At 45.7% G+C, this 22,751-nt stretch overlaps 2 protein-coding genes across 2 annotated transcripts in view; one reads left to right on the top strand and one right to left on the bottom strand.

Annotated features, from left to right (window-relative positions):
- The window catches only part of LOC126027241 (zinc finger protein 93-like), a 594,792-nt gene that overhangs the window by 21,976 nt on the left and 550,065 nt on the right, over positions 1-22,751 (top strand). The window lies entirely within an intron of this gene.
- ZNF91 (zinc finger protein 91) overlaps positions 8,185-22,751 on the bottom strand; it is a 693,978-nt gene continuing 679,411 nt past the window's right edge. Inside the window, 3 exon segments of the mRNA XM_049786227.1 lie at positions 8,185-8,589; positions 8,758-9,229; positions 21,327-21,371. Of these exon segments, the coding sequence (XP_049642184.1) occupies positions 8,243-8,589; positions 8,758-9,229; positions 21,327-21,371 (864 nt within the window). The 3' untranslated portion in view covers positions 8,185-8,242.

The raw sequence follows: 22,751 nt of genomic DNA, 5'->3' as shown, positions 1-22,751 counted from the left end.
GCCACTCGTCTGCCACCCTGTTCAGCCTGCGGGTCTTCAGCCTTATCCACTGAATAAAGCTGATATCTCCTGAAGCCTGACTGCCTATGAGTTTTCTACCCGCCGCTATGCCACCCTGTTCAGCCTGCGGGTCTTCAGCCTTATCCACTGAATAAAGCTGATATCTCCTGAAGCCTGACTGCCTATGAGTTTTCTACCCGCTGCTATCCTGAACCTTCAGGCCCGAGAGCTCCATTTCATCACCTTCCAGCCCCATCAATGGCTGAATTTCAAGAAAAACATTATATGAAAGTTCCCTTTCCCATTGGTTCCCATGGCAATTAGAGTGCTTATAGCAAGCAATCCAACTTTCCGTGCAAAGGTACATTTTCAAGTAATACACCCTGCACCAATTTGAGAATGTTCTAGATAATTGTCGAGGAGACAATGAGCTTTTTATAGAAACGTGCTTTCGTTTTGTTTTGTATTGGGGCCACATCCGTGGCTGCTCAGAGATTACTCCTGGCTCTGCGTTCAGAAATCACTTCTGACAGGCTCAGGGAACCATATGGAATGCTGAGGATAAAATCTGGGTCAGCCCTTAGTTAAGCAGCATGCAAGGCAATTGTCCTCCCGCTGTGCTATTGCACTTCCCCCTACTCTCATGGGCTTGTGGTCTGCAGATTTTCCAACTCTAGCTTCAAGATAAGGACCTTTTTTGTTTGTTTGTTTGTTTTTTGTTGTTTCTTTTGGGGGGGGTCACACCTGGCAGCTCTCGGGTTACTTCTGGCTCTATGCTCAGACAACGCCCCTGGCAGGCACGGGGGACCATATGGGATGTTGGGATTCGAACCACCGTCCTTCTGCATGAAAGGCAAACGCCTTACCTCCATGCTATCTTTTCGGCCCCAAGGACCTTTTTTTTAGTAGATGGAGTTATTGTGGTTACAGGATTCTAGCATTCAGGGTTTCGTTGACTTTCCACATCTAGCTCTTCAAAATTCACTAAGATGGCTGCAACCTGGCTGCACTATGGTTAGGTTTGGTAATGTTAAGATTGGCCTATAGATGTTTGCGGTGTCACACCCAGTGGCACTCGGAGTTTCTCCTGGACCTGTGCTCATAAATTGCCTGATAGGCACAGGAGAAATATGGGATGCCAGGATTCGAATCACTGTCTGTCTTGGATAGGCTGCATGCGAGGCAAAGGCCATACTGCTAGCTGTGCTATCTCTCCAGCATGGCCTCTAGAATTTTATTTTGGCTCGTGAGCTACACAAGGTGAAGCAGAGAGTTACTCTTGGCTCTATACTCAGGTGCCAAGAGACCAAATAGATGCAGGGGATCGAATCCACATGGCCTCTGTCAAAGAGAGAGCAGTACCGACTGTGTTAGGATGTGGGCCCATCTTCTAAAAGCTCTTCTCTCATTCTTTCCTTAAGAAAGGTTTGTCTCCATTATAAACTTTCACATTTCTAGTAAGGATTGAGGACTTCAAAAAAGGCCTTCTCATATTCCTTTAATATAAAAAGGTTACTCTCCAATATGATTTCTTCAATGAATAGTAATGTGTCAGGCCTTCCCATAAACCTCACACATAAGATTGGTTTTCAATATGGGATGCCTAAGATCAAAGCTAAGTCGAATTGCAAGGCACACACATAGCCACCAATATGAACTACCTGGCCCTGTCTCTTATATGCTCTTTTTTGTGGGATGGTACACCCAGGGTGATCAGGGTTTACTCCTGAATCTGCATTCAGGAATCACTCCTGTTAGGAGCAGAGACCACATGATGTGCCAGATATTGAACCCAATCACACACCCTACCACTGTTGTGTAGATCCAGTCTGTATTCTCTTTTTAAAATATTTTGGGGGGACCACATCTGGTGACTCTCAGGGGTTACTCCTAGCTATGTGCTCAGAAATGGCACCTGGATTGAGGTATCATATGGGATGCCGGAGATTGAACCCAGATATATCTTGAAGCATGAAGCATGAAGGCAAATGCCCTACTGCTCTAGTATATCTCTGGCCACCTTTTTTGGGGGGAGGGGGCCCACACCTAGTGAAGCTCAGAAATGAGCCCTGACTTGGGGGACCCTAGGGGATGCTGTGGATTGAATCAAGGTCAACCTTTTATATTAAAGAAATATGAGAAGGCCTTTTTTGAAGTCCTCAATTCTTACGAAATGTGAAAGTTTATAATGGAGACAAACCTTTCTTAAGGAAAGTATGAGAGAAGCGCTTTTAGAAGATGGGCCAACACCCTAACACAGTAGGTATTGCTCTCTCTTTGATAGCAGCATGTAAGGAAAAGACGGTACTGCGGTGCTACTGCTCCAGCTCCTGACCCATTCTTTTTCAAAATTTTATTACTTAAAAAAATGTGGGGCGGTAGCAATGGCACAAGCAGTAAGGTGTTTGCCTTGCCCGCAGTAGCCTAGGTCGGACTGCAGTTCGATCCAGGTCATCCCATATGGCCCCCCAAGCCAGGAGTGATTTCTGAGCACATAAATAGGAATAACCCCTGAGTGTCATTGTGTGTGGCCCAAAAAAATAAATAAAATTGTATCACATAGTTGACATAACTGATCGTGATATATTTATTTCAAGATAATGAAAAGCAAAGTTGAGAAAAATAGAAATAAAATTAAAAGAAAAACTAAAAAAGAAAATGGACAGGGCCGGAGTGATGGCGCACATGAACGTCGTTTGCCTTGTATGCAGCTGATCCAGGATAGACCTAGGTTCTATCCCTGGCAACCCATATGATCCCCAAAGCCAGGAGCGATCTCTGAGCGCATAACTAGGAGTCACCCCAGAGCGCCACTGGATGTGGCCCCAAAACCAAGAAATAAATAAATAAAAAATAAAGAGAATGAGGACCAGAAAGGTAGCATGGAGGTAAGGCGATTGTCTTGAAAGCAGGAGGATGGTGGCATCCCATATGGTCCTCCGAGCCTGCCAGGAGCGATTTCTGAGCATGGAGCCAGGAGTAACTCCTGAGCATTGCCAGGTGTGACTCAAAAATAAAACAAACAAACAAACAAACAAAAACAACGAAACAAAATAAAATAAAGTGAAGAGAAAGCTCATATCAAGTACATTTACAAATCTCCAATAAAGTCAATACAATAGCAGAAGGTTTAGTAAGCTCTTTTTTTTTTTAAAGTTGAGATAAAGGGGTGGGAGAGATAGGACAGCTGTAGGGCATTTGCCTTGCAGACCCAGAACGGACAGTGGTTCGAATCCCGGCATCTCGTATGGTCCTCAGAGCCTGCCAGGAGTGATTTCTGAGCACAAAGCCAGGATCAACCCCTGAGCACCTCCGGGTGTTATCCAAAAACCAAATTAAAGTTAAGAGATAAACAACAACAAAAAAACCATCATAAAGAGGTGTGTGTATGGCAGTTGTTGTTTGAATAGGCATAGAAAAACTTGGGGAAAAAAGAAGTGAAAAATTTTTGGCCTAAAAACAGGGAGACCTTACCCTTGAAGTATCCTGGCATAAGACCAACTACAACTACAGGCTCCCAGCATGCTAAGTTGTCTAATACCGAAGTCTTTCACTTTGGGCCCAGTAAAAGCTCTTCACAATCACGGTTTTTGCTGTCATGTCTTCTTTACTATTTTTCTTTTTTGTTTTTTTGGCCACATCCGTTTGATGCTCAGGGGTTATTCCTGGCTAAGTGCTCAGAAATTGCCCCTGGGTTGGGGGGGGAAACCATATGGGATGCTGGGGGATAGAACCGTGGTCCTTCCTTGGCTAGCGCTTGCAAGGCAGGCACCTTACCTCTAGCGCCACCTCGCCGGCCCCATGTCTTCTTTTCTTAATCTGTATATCTCCCCTGCTTTGGCTCATTCAATGCAAAAAAGCTCCATGGATGGAAATTCCATGCAACAACCTAATGGCTTTTCTTTTCCACACAAGATGAGAAAAAAAAAATTATTTCTTCATTGATTGCTTGGTTTGGGGCACACCCAGCTGTGCTCAGGGGTTACTCCTGGATCTGTACTTAGAAATCGTCCCTGGCAGCCTGGGGGACCATATGGGATGCCCGAATCAAACCGGGTCCCTCTGAAGTTGGCCACATGTGTCTGACTTGCATTTGGCTGATCTGGGTTTGATATCTGGCACACTATGTGGTCTCCTGGAATGATTCCAGATGGCAGATCCAGGAGTAAACCCTGAGTAACCTGGATGTGCCACCCCACAAATGCAGTACTGCTATGCTATCTACCTGGCCCCAGGATGAGAAAATTTTATAGATGTGCAGAGAAATCAGTTGTGAGAATGTCTCAATTATATCATTCACAGCAGAAACACAGAAGTGCTTATAGTGAGATACTTACTTTTTCTTTGGGCCACACCTGGCTATATTCAAGAGTTCTTCTAACTCTGCAATCATTAATTGCTCCTGTCTGGTATGGGGTAACCTAGGGGATGTTGGGAATTGAACCTGAACTAGGCTTGTGCAAGGAAACCATGTTCCCTCCTATATATTGTCCCCTGTTGGCTTTGGGGCCACATGTGGTGGTGCTCAAGGATTACTGGTGGCTATCCATGCAAGAATCATTCCTGGCAGGCAGAAGGACCATATGTGATGCCTTACATCAAATTCAGATCAGCTGCATACAAAGCAAACACTCTCCCCACTGGGCTATCACCCCAGACCCACCTGTCTTCTTTTCTTAATTCAAATACAGCCCCTCCTTAGGAATATCAGGGCAATGGTCCATGGATGGCATTGCCATCCAGGTTTGGTGCTTGATTATAGGTCAGTGTGGTGCCACTGAGCACATGTCTGAAGGCCAGGTGGTATTCTCCCCCCACCCAATGAAAAGGACTATATTTGCCATTTAGAACATCTATCTCATTAGGATATATATACCTCCTAATACATATTAGAACTATATATATATATATATGGGGGAAGGTGGTTTCCTTGCACATGGCAAGTTCAGGTCTACTTCCCAACATACCCTAGGATACCCTATAGCCGTAGGAGTAATTATTGATTGTAGAGTTTAGAAGGAACTTTTGAATACAGCCAGGTGTGGTCCAAAGAAAAAAATCTCACTATAAGCACTTTCTTTCCAAACATCAATGTGTTTTTTCACTTTTTCTTTTTTTTTTTTTTTTTTTTTTGGTTTTTGGGTCACACTCGGCGGAACTCAGGGGTTACTCCTGGCTCTATGCTCAGAAATCGCTCCTGGCAGGCTCAGGGGTCCTTATGGGATGCCAGGATTTGAACCACCAACCTGCATGAAAGGCAAACGCCTTACCTCCATGCTATCTCTCTGGCCCTGTTTTTTCACTTTTTCATTTAACTTTAAAATTTTTAAAATCTGGGCCCGGAGAGATAGCACAGTGGCGTTTGCCTTGCAAGCAGCCGATCCAGGACCAAAGGTGGTTGGTTCGAATCCCGGTGTCCCATATGGTCCCCCGTGCCTGCCAGGAGCTATTTCTGAGCAGACAGCCAGGAGTAACCCCTGAGCAACACCGCAAGTGGCCCAAAAACAAAAAAAAAAAAAAAATTTTTTTAAATCTGTTTCATTTGGGGGCTGGAGAGATGGTGCTAGAGGTAAGGTGTCTGCCTTGCAAGCGCTAGCCAAGGAAGGACCACGGTTCAATCCCCCGCCGTCCCATATGGCCCCTCCAAGCCAGGGGCAATTTCTGAGCGCTTAGCCAGGAGTAACCCCTGAGCATCAAACGGGTGTGGCCCGAAAACCAAAAAAAAAAAAAAAAAATTGTTCCATTTGGGGGCTGGAGAGGTGGCACTAAAGGTAAGGCATCGTCAGTCTTGCAAGCGCTAGCCTAGGACAGACTGTGGTTGGATCCCCTGGCATCCCACATGTTCCCCCTAAGCCAGGGGCAATTTCTGAGCACATAGCCAGGAGTAGCCTCTGGGCTTCAAACGGGTGTGGCTAAAAATAATTTTGTTTCATTTGTTTTTAGTTTGTGTGTCCCGTGCAGGCAGGGCTCATTTCTCTTGGTTCTGTGCTCTGCAATCAACCTGGTGGGGGTCGTGGCCTTACATACCATGACAATCATGAAATTCAGTTTTCCATTTCCATGCAGAGTCCTTCTCATAGAAGTATGGATCCAACTGACAAAGTGAGGTTAAATATTAGTCCATCTAATAAAAATAACAATGATTAGGAGTGCAAAGCCAGGAGTAGCTCCTGAACACTGCAGTGGTTGATTCCCTAAAAGGCAAGGAAAAAATAGGACTCGCTGTAGCCTTCTGGTTGCTCTCCACAAAGATCCCTGGACCAGTAGAGACACCAGGTGCAGAGTTGGATCAAAGAATGAAACATATAGCCCCAAGTCATGGGCTATTGGTATTACTTTACTTGGTTCTCAATCACCAGCCAGCCAGCCTCAATCTCTCAGACATTGCTATTAGCAAACAGGGGCACTGCAAAGGCTGGGAAAAGGGAGGGCCTGGCTACAACCAGTGCAAAAATTGTGGTGCAGGCTCATTTCCTGCAGGGCACTTTGGCCATAAAATCCTGTCAACAATGCCTGTACCAGCCCTTGCATTTTTGTTGCCTCTGATGTGAAAAATGAACATGTTTGATTCGGGGAGACTTCCTTCTTTTCTTTCTTTTTATTGGTCACAATGGCAATGCTCAGGGGTTACCCCTAGCTATGTGCTCAGAACTCACTCCTGGCTAAGGGGACCATATGAGACACAAGGGATCAAAACAGGTCTGTCCTGTATCTGCCTCGTGCAATTGCCCTACCACTGTGCTATGGCTGCAGCCCTGATTCAGGGAGATTTCTGTGACCATAAAGTGATAGCAGGCAATTGCATGCGAGAATATCAATTTTTTATAATAATTTGGTCTGAGGATGCAGTGAAAACTTCCCACCCATTAACTCTAGGATTTCAAAGTCTTACTGTGATCAGTCCTGAGCAAGTTCTGAGGTTTCTTCCTTTCCAAACACAACACTGAATGTACCCATAAGATGGGAATATTCCAGACTCTAATGGCTGGATAACAACCCCCCCACATTCCTTATATGCTGACAAAGGTTTCTCTCCTTATATTGGTTCTGTCCACACCTGGCATTGCTCAAGAGTCACTCTTGACACTGCACTCAGGAATTAATACTGGTGGTGCATGTGGGGCTGTATACAATGCTACAAATCAAAGTCCAACTAAGTAAATCTACCTATTGCCCCATCAGTACTTATATAATCAAGCTTGAGAATGGAACTTTCTATATGTATAGGTCTAATATAAATTTACTTCATATAATGGCTGAGGATCATTTGAAGATCTTTCTTGGTATCTTCCAAATATTCAGAATTGTGATATCTATTAGTTTCCAGGGGAACTGAAGACCTTCCCACAAAAGGTCTAATTCAGAATGATTATATTGACCTATGTGTTTTGACACTCCTGACATAAGACATCTGTCCTGTATGAATATCCCTGTGCTGGAAAAGGGTTGAGGACTGAGTGAAACTTTCCATGCTTGTGAAACACATAGCACAGTGTGTATGTGTTTGCACTGTACATGGCTTACTGCAATTTCTTCCTGAGCATCCCATATGGTCTCCAGGAGTAACCCAAGTGTTGTTGGCATGGCACAAAAAAACAAAAAAACAAACACAAATAAAGGTTTATTCATAATATCCATTTTTTTTTTCTGTTTGGAGACACACCTTACAGCACTTAGGGTATACACCTGACACTATGCTGAAAATTACTCTTGGTAGATAAGGCAAATGCCCGAGGTGCATTGCTATTGTTCTGCCCCCAAATACGCACATTCGAAAGTAACCAATGCCTTCTCACATCCCATGTCAGAATTATTTCATTTAAAATATTTCTTTGTAGGTGAGATCACACCTTGTGGTTCTCAAAGACAATTCCTGGATGTGCACTCAGTATCACAACTGCCATGCTAAAGTGACTGTACAAGATGCAAGTGATTGATCTCACACCAGTTGTAAGAACAATGCCAACATATTGTATGATCATGCAGACAATACTGATATAATTTTTGTTTGCCTTGCAAGCAGCCGATCCAGGACCAAAGGTGGTTGGTTCGAATCCCGGTGTCCCATATGGTCCCCCGTGCCTGCCAGGAGCTATTTCTGAGCAGACAGCCAGGAGTAACCCCTGAGCAATGCCGCGAGTGGCCCAAAAACCAAAAATAAATAAATAAAATAAATAATACTGATATAATTTTAAACACTAATAAAGTGGCTTGAAAAGGAGTAAGAGCCTTCCTATACTCTTTACACACTGTGTGCCTCCCTAGAATGAATTTTCTTATGCTTATAAAGGCCTGAAAAATAATAAAAAGCCTTCCCACAGTCCTGACATGTATAAGGTTTCTCTCCTAAATGAATTTTCTTGTGTGTTAAAAGGTTTGCACGTTGAGCGAAGGCTTTCCCGCACTCCTGACACGTATAAGGTTTCTCTCCTGTATGAATTACCTTGTGTGATAAAAGTCTTGAGGATCGAGTGAAGGCTTTCCCGCACTCTTGACACGTATAAGGTTTCTCTCCTGTATGAATTTTCTTGTGTATTAAAAGGTATGAGGAATGAGCGAAGGCTTTCCCGCACTCTTGACATGTATAAGGTTTCTCTCCTGTATGAATTTTCTTGTGTATTAAAAGTTTTGAGGATTGAGCGAAGGCTTTTCCGCACTCCTCACATGTAAAAGGTTTTTCTCCTGTATGAATTATCCTGTGTGATAAAAGTCTTGAGGATCGAGAGAAGGTTTTCCCGCACTCTTGACATGTATAAGGTTTCTCTCCTGTATGAATTTTCTTGTGTATTAAAAGTTTTGAGGATTGAGCGAAGGCTTTTCCGCACTCCTGACAGGTATAAGGTTTCTCTCCTGTATGAATTATCCTGTGTGATAAAAGGCTTGAGGATCGAGCGAAGGCTTTCCCGCACTCCTGACAGGTATAAGGTTTCTCTCCTGAATGAATTTTCTTGTGTAAATAAAGGCTAGAGGATTGAGCAAAGGCCTTTCCACAAACCTGACATGAATACGGCTTCTCTCCAGTATGAATACTCATGTGTATACTAAGTTTTGAGGATGAAGAGAAGACCTTCTCACACTTTTGACATTTATGTTTCTCTCTTGTATGAATATACATGTGTCTAGAAAGAAATGAGGAGTGAGTAAAGACCTTCCCACATTCCTGACAAGTATAAGGCTTTTCTCCAATTTGAATTTTCATGGGTGTAGGAAGGACTGAGGGGTGAGAGGCCTTGCCACCTGCTGGAAGTGTCTGACATTTCTTTTCCATACAGACCTCCTTAGGGTCACTTGGGTGTGACAGTTGGCAAAGACCATGTCTATCTTGCTGACCTTCAGAAGGATTTTGTGCACTGAGGGTGTCTGGTGGTAAATCACAATGCCAAGCACATGGGAAGGCCCCCCCACAATGCTTACACTCTGGGGCCTCCACTCCGCAGCGAATGAGCTTGTTCAACTTTCGCTGTGAGGGAATTCTAGCAAACACTGTTTGCTCAGGGCAGGGTGGCCCAAGTGTGGTGATCTTTGTAGAGGAACTGGACAGATTAGACTTAGGGTTGCTGTGCCCAGCAGACTGGGGATTCTCAGCGAGAATGCTCACTTCATTTTGGCCTTCTCCAGAACAGATGCCCCATGAGTCCTCATTTCCACCAGGGTGCAGGCAGGATAGTGTCCTTCTGATTGTGTTCCACAACACAGGAATACCCCCGTCCCACCGGGTGTTGCTGTTTCCCTGTGGAAAAACACAAGTTAGTCCAATTACTTCTTTTTTTTTGTTTTTGTTTTTGTTTTTGGGCCACACCCGTTTGACGCTCAGGGGTTACTCCTGGCTATGAGCTCAGAAATCGCTCCTGGCTTGGGGAGACCATATGGGACACCGGGGGATCGAACCGTGGTCCGTCCAAGGCTAGCGCTTGTAAGGCAGACACCTTACCTCTAGCGCCACCTTCCCGGCCCCAATTACTTCTTTCTTCATTTCCAGTCTCCTTCTTTAAAAACAGGGCCTCAGGGGCTGGGCGGTGGCGCTAGAGGTAAGGTGCCTGCCTTACCTGCGCTAGCCTTGGACGGACCGCGGTTCGATCCCCTGGCATCCCATATGGTCCCCCAAGCCAGGAGCGACTTCTGAGCACATAGCCAGGAGTAACCCCTGAGCGTCACCGGGTGTGGCCCAAAAACCAAAAACAAAACAAACAAAAAAACAGGGCCTCAGGGCCAGGAAGGTGGCGCTAGAGGTAAGGTGTCTTCCTTGCAAGCACTAGGGTAGGACGGACCGAGGTTCGATCCCCCGGCATCCCATATGGTCCCCCCAAGCCAAGAGCACTTCTGAGCGCATAGCCAGGAGTAACCCCTGAGCATCAAATGGGTGTGGCCCAAAACCCAAAAAAAAAAAAAAAGAAAAGAAAACCAGGCCCTCAACTATGATTTCAACCACAAAAACTCAATTGTCCACAGGTGTGGATATATGTGGAAACAGGTAGACATCCAGTAAAGAAAGTTGACTAGTTAGTTGTGGTCTGAGAAAAAGGGCAAGGAGGTCATTTTTGGACCCTAAACCACTAATTATTGGGTACAAAAAAAGGCTCTCCTAGTGTGGGTTTTGTGTTCTCTCTGGTATCTTGCCCCTTCTCCCCAACACTTGTGCAGTAAATACCACAGACCAGTGTTATGGAAAAGGGTAGCCTTTATTTTAAATTTCTTCCCTGTGTAAATTGGCCCTAACAATAAAAGGGAGCCAGAGCAATAGCATAGAAGGAGTGCATTTGCCTTGCATGTGACAAACCCAGAACAGACCTAGCTAAATTCAATCCCTGGCATCCCATATGGTTTCATGAGCCAGGAGAGATTTTTTTTTTTTTTTTGGTTTTTGGGCCACACCCGGCGGTGCTCAGGAGATACTCCTGGCTGTCTGCTCAGAAATAGCTCCTGGCAGGCACGGGGGACCATATGGGACACCGGGATTCGAACCACCACCTTTGGTCCTGGATCGGCTGCTTGCAAGGCAAACGCCGCTGTGCTATTTCTCTGGGCCCAAGAGACTTCTGAGCACAGAGTCGGGAGTAAACCCTGAGTGTCACCGGGTGTGAGCCGAAAATCAAATATATAAATAAATACTGTACTTTAAAGAGAGACGAGGCTAAGTCCATGAGGTTGCCAACCCATCATCCAAGCTTTTTCTCTTATGTATGTAATGTTTTCTTTTCTTTCTTTGGGTCACACACAGCTATGCTCAGAGGCTACTCCTTGCTCTGCACTCAGACTTTAATCTTCACAGTGCTCAGAGAACATATATTAAACTCTGGGTCGCTGCGTGTAAGGCAGGCACACTATCAGATGTACTTACAGGCCTTTGCGTGTGTGTGTGTGTGTGTGTGTGTGTGTGTGTTTTGGGGAAAACTGAGTGACACTCAGGAATTACTTTCGGCTTTGTGGAGTCATTACTAATAGTACTGGGAAGATCATATATGGGTTCCCAAAGATTGAACCCTGGTAGGCCCTGTGCAAGGCAAATGCCTTACCCTCTATGCTACTGATCGCTCCCATTTTTATTTTGACTGTTAGGTCTAGCAAATTTTGCAGATGTGGACGTCCTGAGTGTGAGAATGTCTCCATTTCATTGAGTCAACAGGCATGTAAGTGTTTTCCCAAACAGATAAGCCCCACTATAGGCATATTCTTCCCACACATCAAAGAGTTCTCTTTACTTTTTTAGTTTCTATATATACTATTAGGAACCCCAACAAGAAATGCTAATGTTTACTCTGGCTGTGTGTCCCCGATCAAACTTAAGGGGGCTTGGGGATGAAATTCAGGTTTCCAACACCACAGAAAAAAGACTTTTCCACTGAAATATGAATTCAGCTATCAAATGAGTAGTTTAAACACTCGAACTGGGCCTGATTGATAGCACAGAGGGTAGCGTATTTGCCTTGCACATGGGCAATCTTGGTTCGATCCCTTACATCTCATAGAGTCCCTTGAGCCAGTCAGGAGTGATTCCGAGTACAGAGCTAGGAAAATCAGTGTCTCTTCCAAAACTGAAACAAAAGTAATAAAGAAAAAACACACTTGACCTAACATTTTGTTTTGTTTTTTTTTGTTTTTGGGCCACACCCGGTGGTGCTCAGGGGATACTCCTGGCTGTCTGCTCAGAAATAGCTCCTGGCAGGCACGGGGGACCATATGGGACACCGGGATTCGAACCAACCACCTTTGGTCCTGGATCGGCTGCTTGCAAGGCAAACCCCGCTATGCTATCTCTCCGGGCCCTTGACCTAACATTTTATCAATCAAAAGAAAAATATTTATTCACTCCCTAACCCCTTTCCACCATAAATCATAGCATTTTCTTAGTGTGGAAAATATGATTAATAACTTTAGGTTAGAACTTATTGAGGGAATGGACTGATAGCACAGTCAGTGATAGGCCGTTTGCCTTGATATGGGTGACCAAGGTTCGATCCCCGGCATCCAATATGGCCTCCGAGTATGCCAGGAGTGATTGCTGAGCAGAGCCAGGAGTAACCCTGAGCACTACCGGTGTGGCCCATAAGCAAAAAATACAAACAAAATGAAAACTTGGAGCTGGACCAGCGGCACAGTGGTAGTGTGTTTGCCTTGCACACAGCTGACATAGGATGGACGGTGGGTTAGATCCCCCAGAGTCCCATTTGGTCCCCCTAATCAAGTGAGATTTCTGAGCACACAGCCAGGATTAATCCCTGAGTGTCACTGTGTGAGGCCCCAGAACAAAAAACAAACAAACAAACAAAAAAAAAAGAGGGAGAGAGAGAGAAAAAACTTATTGCATTGAATTTTGCACTCAGGTGAAAGTAACAGCAACCTCTCCCAATGATGAGCTCAGTATTCTCCCAGAGTGCAAAAAGTATAGATGGTGTAATGGGCTACTTTAAGAACTACATGTGCCTTCAGCACAGAGAAATCCCACACCACATAAAAGTATTGATTTGAAACATGCAAATCTTACCATTTCACCCCTCTTTGGAGATCCCGTCCCAAAAGGAAATTGCTGAAAGGCCAAATCCTGAACTGGTGGTCTGCATTCTAAAATGAAACCAAATATGCAATGTAAGAATCTGGGGTCAGAGCAATACCACAATAGGGAAGAGTATGCCTTGCATTTCATTGACAAGTTGGAACCCTGGCGTCCCATATAGTCTCTCTAGCTTGCCAGAAGTAATTTCTATTTTTTTTTTGTTTGTTTGTTTGTTTTTGCTTTTGGGTCACACCTGGCAGCGCTCAGGGGTTATTCCTGGCTCAACCCTTAGAAATCACCCCTGACAGGCACGGGGACCATATGGGATGCCAGGATTTACCACTAATCATCTGCATGCAAGGTAAACGCCTTACCTCCATGCTATCTCTCTGGCCCCCAGAAGTAATTTCTGAGCACAGAGTTGAGAGTATCTTCTGGGTAGTGCAAAACAAAACAAAAAAGAGGGGCTGGGAGGGCCTTAGGGCATTTGCCTTGCAGGCAAAATCTAGGACCTGGGCCAGAGAGATAGCATGGAGGTAGGGTATTTGCCTTGCATGCAGAAGGTGTTTCAAATCCAAGCATCGCAGATGGCCCTGCGAGCCTGCCAGGAGCAATTTCTGAATGTAGAGCCAGGAGTAACTCCTGATCACTGCAGGATGTGACCCAAAAAACAACAGTAACAACAACAACTAGGACCTACTGTGGTTCGAATCCCGGCACCCCATATGGTCTCCCTTGCCTGCCAGGAGCTATTTCTAAGCACAGAGACCCAAAAAGCCAAAAATAAAAAACCTTAAGTTGAATGATGGGCCATAGTGATGGAATCATAGGTTGAGTGTTTGTGTTGACAAAGCTGATGCTGGTCTGATTCCCAGCATACAAAACTTGTACCCTATCATAATTGAAGTATTTTCTGTGCACTGTTCAAGGAGTAACCAAGTGTCCTTGTGTATGACCCAAAAACAAAATAAAAAATTTAAGAGAATGAGGGCTGGAGTGGTGGCGCAAGTAGTAAGGCATCTGCCTTGAAAGTGCTAACCTAGAATGGACAGAGGTTCAATCCCCTGGTGTCCCATATGGTCAGTCCCCCAAGTCTGGAGTGATTTCTGGGCTCGTAGCCAAAAGTAACCCCTGAGAGTCACTGGGTGTGCCAAAACAATAACAACAACAACAACAAAAATTAACTGAGTGAAATCTGAATAGTCAAGATAATGACCATATGTAGTTTTTAGGTAGTAAGTCAGCTTACAAAAAGGATTGGGGGGGGGGGGACAGGAGAGACAGCACAGCCTTAGGGTGTTTGCCTAGCAAGCAGCTGACCCAGAAACCAAGGGTGGTTTGAATCCCGGCATCCCATATGGTCCCCTATGTCTGCCAGGAGCAATGCAAGTGCCACTGGCTGTGACCCTAAAACCAAAAACCAAATAAATAAATAAATAAATAAACAAACAAACAAATAAATAAAAAGATAGGAGTATCTCAATGAGGAGCGGGCAAAACACATATTAGAGTTCTTTTGGGAACACATGTCAACAGAAGAGAGAGAGAGAGAGAGAAAGAGAGAGAGAGAGAAGGAAAAAGAGAGAGAGGGAGGGAGGGAAAGAGGGAGGGAGAGAAGGAGGGATGGATGGATGGATGGAGGGAGGCACAGCCTCAGGCATCTCATATACTCCCCAAAACAGTGTCAGGACTAATTTCTGAGTGTAGAGGCAAGAAAATCACAAGGTTACTCACTGGAGGAAAAAATACCAAAATAATTCTTTGTTTTTGGTTCACACCCAGCAGTGCTCAGGGTTTCTTCCTGGCTCTAAGCTCAGAAATCGCTCCTGACAGGTTCAGGGAACCATATGGGATGCTGAGATTCGAATCACTATCCTTCTGCATAAAAGGCAAACGCTCTACCTCCATGCTATCTCTCTGGCCCCAAAATAATTTTTATTCTTTTCAAGAATCCGGCAAAATCTATAGTGGAAAGGGAGTGTGTGTACTTTATGAACAGTGAATCTGGTTCTATCACTGACATCATATACAGTCCCCTGAATGCACCAGGATCCACCAGGAGTGACTTCGAGCACCAACACCAAGAAAGCCTCAAAAACATGAGAGTAAAAAACATTCCTGATGGGCCCGGAGAGATAGCACAGTGGCGTTTGCCTTGCAAGCAGCCGATCCAGGACCAAAGGTGGTTGGTTCAAATCCCGGTGTCCCATATGGTCCCCCGTGCCTGCCAGGAGCTATTTCTGAGCAGACAGCCAGGAGTAACCCCTGAGCATTGCTGGGTGTAGCCCAAACCCCCCCCCCCCCAAAAAAAAAACCTGGGGCAAACTCAAAAATGTCAGGAATGATCTAATGCCAAAGATAATTGTGGAGACAGATTCCCCTGGCCATGGTATGCAATCAGTCTGAGGGCACAGACGGTGGATGAGGCTCAGAATCTAAAAATCTGTCCTAAAGATCCACAGATGGGAACCAGACAGAATAAAGCTAAGACAGCAAAAGCTCCAGATCATTCTGGGAGTCAGCACGAAGGGTAGAGAAGGGGAGTGGTACAGGCCCCACAAACCTGATTCAGGAGTTCAACACATACTGCTAAGCACCCACATTTCATATGTGCCCAGGATGCTCTACAGCCACCCCAGGGTCTGAAGCTGGGAAGCACTTCCAACATTCACCTGCAAACATGCCTCTCTGCAGCCTTCCGCAAACTGCGCCTTCCAACCGGGAGATTAACACAGACTTCACATCCCAATGTCCTGCCCCAAGAGGGACAATTTTTGGATTAGTGAAAGGGAAGGGGACAACAGCCCCATGAATCGGGGACTGTAATAACAAAGACCAAACCAGATAAAGAAGAGAATCTCTGCTCTCAATATGCTTATTGGTTATTGAATAGATGAGATCAGATTTAAGATTCGAAACAATAGTACAATGGGTAGTGTGTTTGCTTACATTTGGCCGACAAAAGTTTGATCCCTGGCGCAGCCGGTCGGAGTCAGAAAAAAAAAAAATTTGATCCCTGGCATCCCTGGCATTTGATATGGTCACCCAAGCTTCCCAGGAATAATTCCTGAGCATAGAGTCATAAGTAACCCCTGAAAACCACAGGTTATATGCAACCCTCAAAAAGAATCTTTGTGAGTTGAAGAACAGCACAGAGAGAAGGGAATTTGCCTTGTACACAGTGGACCTGGTTCCATCCCTGGGTTCCCAGATTGTTCCTCGAGGATGTCACAAGTAATATCTGAACACATAGACAGACTAACCTTTGAGCGCCATTAGGAGTGACTCAACAGCAAACAAAGAAAAGAAAGAAAGAAGTTGGAGTAAGAGTAGAGTGGAGAGGGCACTCGCTTTGAAAGTATGCACACCTGGGGCCGGAGAGATAGCACAGAGGTAAGGTGTTTGCCTTGCATGCAGGACAGTGGTTCGAATCCCGGCATCCCATACAGTCAGGAGTAGCTTCTGAGAGCAGGCGGGTGTGACCCAAAAAAAAGAAAGAGAGAGAGAGAGGAGAGAGAAGAGAGAGAGAGAGAGAGAGAGAGAGAGAGAGAGAGAGAGAGAGAGAGAGAGAGAGAGAGAGAGAGAGAGAGAGAGAGAAAAGAAAGAGAAAAAAGGGAAACTATGCACACCTGACTTTTATCCAATAGCAGCAAGTCCTGCCATGGTTGATATTTGAGTGCAGAGCCAGATGTTACCCCAGTTCTACTGGGGATAGCCCCCAAAAAGACCACATTGTGGCCCAGAACATAGCAAAATGGATTGGGAACCATGCTTTGCAGGCAGGAGCCTCAAGTATGATCCCTCACACTACACCATTCCCCAATACGATTCGTAGGCACTGGTGCCTTGTAATCCTTAAAAAATCTTCAGAAGAGACTGCAGCGGTGGCGCTAGAAATAAGGCATATGCCTTACAAGCGTGAGCATAGGATGGACCATGGTTTGATGCCCCATGTCCCATATGGTCCCCCAAGTCAGGAACTATTTCTGAGCTCATAGCCAGGAGTAACTCCAGAGAGTCAGCGGGTGTGGCCTAAAAATAAAAAAAAATAAAAAAAAAAGAAAACAAAATCTTCAGCAGGGGGGCTGGAGAGACAGCACAGTGGTTGGTCATTTGCCTTGCATGCAGCTGATTTGAACAGACCCTGGTTCAAATCTCAGCATCCCATATGCTCCCCCATGCCTTTCAGGAGAGACATATGAGCGAAGAGCCAGGAGTAACTCCTGAGCGCACCTGGTGTGGCCCCAAAACAAAAACAAAAGAAACAACCAAAAATCTTCAGCTGGGCCTGAGTGACAGCACAGCAATAAAGCATTTGCCTTGCACACAGCCAACACGTGATGGATGGTAGTTCAAATCCCAGCATCCCATATGGTCACCCAAGTCTGCAGGAGCGACTTCTGAGGACAGAGCCAGGAATAACCCCTTTGCACAGTATAGTTTGAGCAAAAAACAAAAAATCTTCAGCAAAACTTAAATCACAAGTGCTCACATATTGCCTGGGTTGGGACACTACTACAATGGAAGAACCTCACCTTGCCCAAGGCTCATCCACGCTGGATCAGAAGAACCCCAAGAGCTCCCAGAACAATACCCGGCTTACTCTCTAAGCCAGGGGTCTCAAACTCAATTTACCTAGGGGCCACAGGAGGCAAAGTCGGGGTGATCCTTGAGTGCAAAGTCAGTAGTAAGCCTTGAACATTGGGGGGTGTGACCCAAACAACTAAAACAAAACAAAACAAAAAAGATTCCTCTAGGGCAGGGCCACAAAATGTTGTACGGAGGGCCAGAAATGGCCCGCGGGCTGCGAGTTTGAGACCCCTGCTAAGCTCTGTTGTTGGAGTAAGCTCTGAGCACTCCCATGTGTGGAACATATATGCCCGTAATGTATGAAAACAAAATGAATTGTATTTGGGAGTATTTTGAGATGCACCTCACTCTGAACAGGGCTGATTTCTAGCTCTGTGCTGAGTGATGATCTCTGGAAGCTGAGAGGATCATTGTGGAGCCAGGATCCGACCTGATTCAAACCTGATTCACACCGACCAAGAAACACCCAATACAATGTAACTATCTCAAGATTGTGAAATGACATTGAAAACTATAAATTGGGGCCTGAGAGATAACACAGCAGTAGGGTGTTTGCGTGCATGTGGCCAACACAGGAAGGACACTGGTTCAGTTCCTGGCAACTATATAGTCCCCTGAATCTGCCAGGAGCTGTTTCTGAGCAAAATCAGGAGTGACCCCTCCAATGAAACAAACAAAAAAACAAACAAAAAAACCAAAACTATAAATTAGTATTCTTCTAAGAAAAAAAGTTAAGGACTGGGGAGTTAGAACAATGCGTACCTCCAAATCACAATGCATTTTTTTTTAACTTTTTTTTTTTGGTTTTTGGTTTTTGGGCCACTCCCAGCGTTGCTCAGGGGTTACTCCTGGCTGTCTGCTCAGAAATAGCTCCTGGCAGGCACAGGGGACCATATGGGACACCGGAATTTGAACCAACCACCTTTGGTCCTGGATCGACTGCTTGCAAGGCAAACACCGCTGTGCTATCTCTCCGGGCCCCACAATGCATTTTTTTATTAAACACAAATTCCCAGGAAATATGAGGTCTCCCCATAGCAGCGTCCCATTTGGTAGCCCCAGGGAGACTCTCACCTATAGCCTGCAGGTGCTGGTAGATCTCCAGCATCACATCTCTGTAGAGCTCCCTCTGAGAGGCATCCAGGTAAGGCCACTCCTCCTGGGAGAAGCTCACAGCTACATCGTAGAAGGTCACCACATCCTGAACCAAAACACACACGAGGAGTCAGGGCCGAGGTTCATCCCAGGCACTGGAGGTGAGGATGGGCCTTCCCAGGACCTAAAGTGACTATCTTGACAAATTACAAAGATTAAATGACTCAGGAGAAACCAGTCTCAAAACCAATCTCTCCCTGAGCACCTCGAGGATAGGCTTCAGAAATCAAACTAGATCAGCCACCTTAATAAGCAAACACTGTTCGACAAGGTACTTAGATATAGTGGCACATACACAAACATACCTGGGCCAATGCTCATTACCATAGGTCCACTGAGCACTGCCAAGCGTTCTCCTAAGCACAGAGCCAGGAGCTAAAAAGCACTCTCGGTGTGACATGAATTTGCTAATACACAGGAGCCCAATCCCAACCTCAATCTATCTCTAGGGGAAGAAAGAAGGAAAATGTAAGGTCCAGTGAGTGAGTCAAACTTCTATTTGTCTGAATCAACATTCACGTTGTATCTCCAAGCAAATCTCTCCTTGAACAGGTAAAAAAGACACGGCTGCAAATCACTAAGCTTTCTAGTAACATCATTTGCTCATGTTGCCACTCAAAGGCACAAAGTCCTGGGACTATAAAGAAGGAGACTGAAAGTACAACTTGGTTTTTTTTATTTTTTTTTTGGAGAAATGTGACTTCAGGGAGGAAGCAAGAGGCAATACTCTGCAGAATGAAAGACTAAAGAACCAAAATGGGAATGGAGAAATGGCACAACTATAGAATGTTTGCCTTGCATGCTGTGGATCAGGGATGGACCCTGGTTCCATTCCCAGCATGACATAGGGTCCCCCAAGCCTATGTGAGTGCAGAGTGAGGAGTAACCTCTGAGGACTACTAGGTATGGCAAAAAAATAAATAGATAAATAAATAAATAAATAAACTGATCTTGGTGGGGCCACAGGAAGAATGCCAATGAGAGCACACAGGGCAAAGCCAAGGTCAATCTCTGGCACACACAAAAGTTTCTTGAAGTTGCCAGGAGTAAATCCTCTATGCAGAGCCATAGGGCCTGAGGGGCCTGAGACATAACACCAAGGTAGGCCATTTGCCTTGCATGCATGCAATCCAGGACAGAAGGTGGTTCAAATCCTGGAATCCCATATGGGTGCCATATCTGCCAGAAGTGATTTCTGAGCTAAGAGCCAGGAGTAACCCCTGAGCACCACTGGTGTGACCGCCACCCCCACAAAAAAAAAGAAAAAGAAAAGATAAGCTCTGAGTCCTGACAATATGACATAAAATTTAATACAGAAGAAAAACAATCTCGATTAGTACAGCACAGGGAAACAAACTAAAACCAAAGAAAACCCACAGGAAAATTCAGGTGCAGAAAGAACCCAGCAACGTTCTTTCCAGTTGTCAGAAAATGGTGAAGACCCAGTTTTGTGAGTTAGTGACCCTGGGGGAATGTATCAAGCCCACATGAAGGGTCCTGAGTGAAGAGAAGAAGACAGAAGCATGAGCATCAGCCTAAAATCTGGGAGCAATTGCAAAATACAAATAAACTTTGTGATGATCATACATAACAGCCTGGAGGACACTTGACTGCTTATGGCTGCCCCAGAAAGAGTCCGGACACACCCTAAGGTCCCTTAAACACAGCAGGAGGGACACCTGAGTGCAGAGCCAGGAGAATCTCTTGGCAGAAACTAAACAGCTACAAAAGAGCTTTTTCCCCAACTGAGGCAAGAGTGATGCTTCATGACAGAAATCCTGGGATCAAGGTTTCATTCTTCACCAACATCAGGGTCAATATTACCAGAGCTCAAGCTTGGATCCCAGAACCCCATTGGGTTTGAGACATGAAAGGGGTGATCAAAGAGCATAGTCAGAGGAAAGCTTTCTAAGTACCACTGTGTATGGTCAACAAACCTAAGACAAAATACTAGGACAAAAGTGGCCTCAGAGAACAGAGTTCAGAGACCCTGCCAGGAGTCACAGCCTGACGGGGGGAGGGGCTGTGCACTCCTATCCCCATCTTTACCCTCTCTGCGCCCACACTTACCCCTACCTGGGCACCGGTGTTCAGACGGTGTGGCCCCATCTTCTCCAACCTGGATTATTCACCAAGAGAAGCAACAAGGCCCTTTGCAGAAAACCCTGGAAGAAAGTCACAGTGGTGAGTACTAGAGACATGTGCAAGCCCTTCCTTGACCAGAAGTGCCTGCCCTGGGGCCAGAAACAGATCAACATGGGAGATGAGGTCAGAGGCTCCTTCCCCTCCTTGGAAGAAGCAGATTGGAATCCAAGCTGTGAGGTGGACACCTAAGCTCTGGCCTTGCTCTACAGGGAGGAAATGGCAGCCATGAGCCCAGCATGTCCCAGGGCTCCACACAGCCCTTGGGAGCCCAGGAAGGGGCTGAATTTGGGGCTTGACCTCTGCACATCAGCGCCCCCTGCAGCATACCAGCAGCGCTGCACCCTCACTCAGCCTGGAAGTGGCTCTGCCACAGCATCTTAAAGGAGGCTGATCCTTGGGTTATTGCTCCAGACCCAGGACTTATATTCTTAAGCAGAGGAAACACTCAGAAATAAAGAAAGGCCTTCCCACATTCCCTGCACATGTAAGGACTCACTACATTATTTGGCCCACACCCTGTGGTGATCTGAAGGATTATTCCTGGCTTAGTATTCAGAAATCACTCTGGAAGGCTTGCAGAACTCTATACAACTCTTTACAATGCCAGGGATTCAAGGTCGGTCAGGGTGTTCAAAGCAAACATTCTCACAGCTGCCCTGTGGTTCAACCTACTCAGAAACAATGTTCATATGAATGAAATGGACTGAAGAGTAAGTGAAGGCCTCCCCACACTCCTTAAGTACCTCATTGAGGGTAAAGCAGGGGCAGGAGTTGTGGCACAGGGTGGTTGCCTTGCACGGGGCAGACCTAGGATGAACTGAGATTCAATCCCCCTGCATCCCATATGGTCAGCCAAGCCAGGAGTGATTTCTGATGCAGAGCCAGATGTAACCCCTGAGAGTCACTGGGTGTGGCCCCAAAACAAAACAAAAAGAAAATGGGTGAAGCAGATAGGCAGAGAAGGAACCCCCAGGGCAATAAAATCTTAAAATTTTCTAAATCTCAGAGATGGATCCTCCTACCCCCAGAGAGGCTCTAACAAAGGCCAGGAGAGGACTATGAAAGACAATCAACTACCCCAGCCCACGGCTATCACCCTGACAAGAGTTCTCAAATTCAAGTGAAAAGCCTCCAGGGGGCAGGGTGGGAGAAACTCTAGAAAAACCAACTTGGAAGTAAGGAAAAGTGTTCTTTGGGGTCATGGTGGCAGAGACTCTATTTAGACCTTTCAACCTTTGACTGGGAAAGGTGTATTGGCACAAGCTTTGGATAAACTTCGGATAAACTTTCTGGAGTAGAGTGTAAACACTCTCCTACACTCCCTCTGTGCTTTTCTGATTCTTGTGTTTTCTTTTGTGTATGTGTGTGTGTGTGTGTGGGGGGGGGGGTAATACCCGACAGCGCTCAGGGGTGTTACTTCTGGCTCTGTGCTCAAAACCATATGGGATGCCAATCCAAATGTCCTGGATTGGCTGCGTGCAAATCAACCGCTCTCAAGCTGTGCTATTTCCTGGCCCCTTCCTTTTTTTTAAAGGCACATCCCGCAGTGCTTAGGGCTTGTGTCTCCTAAGTCAGAACTCTATCAATAGAGAGGTCAGGGAACATAAGGGTGGCAGGGGATTGAACACAGGCCGCCCTTGGGAACTGCCAGCGCCCTCCCAACAGTCCCGGCCAGACTTTCCTGCAAAGCCCAAGTCCTGAATCTCCTAGGAGCTTCCCTGGAGTCAAGGGGCAGGTTCTCCCCCGCAGCTGCTGCTCTTCCCCAATGCACTCGATCCACCAGGACGCCACCGCCATCACGTGGTCGGTTCTTTTCTTTCTCGTCCCTAAATCTTCCTGCATGAATTTGCTCTGCCTGGGCTCCCCTTCA

The sequence above is a fragment of the Suncus etruscus genome, chromosome 14, assembly GCF_024139225.1.
Source record: "Suncus etruscus isolate mSunEtr1 chromosome 14, mSunEtr1.pri.cur, whole genome shotgun sequence".
NCBI classification, from domain to species: domain Eukaryota; kingdom Metazoa; phylum Chordata; class Mammalia; order Eulipotyphla; family Soricidae; genus Suncus; species Suncus etruscus.
The sequence above is the reverse complement of the archived record's forward strand: the minus strand, read 5'-3'. Positions and strand labels throughout refer to the sequence as shown.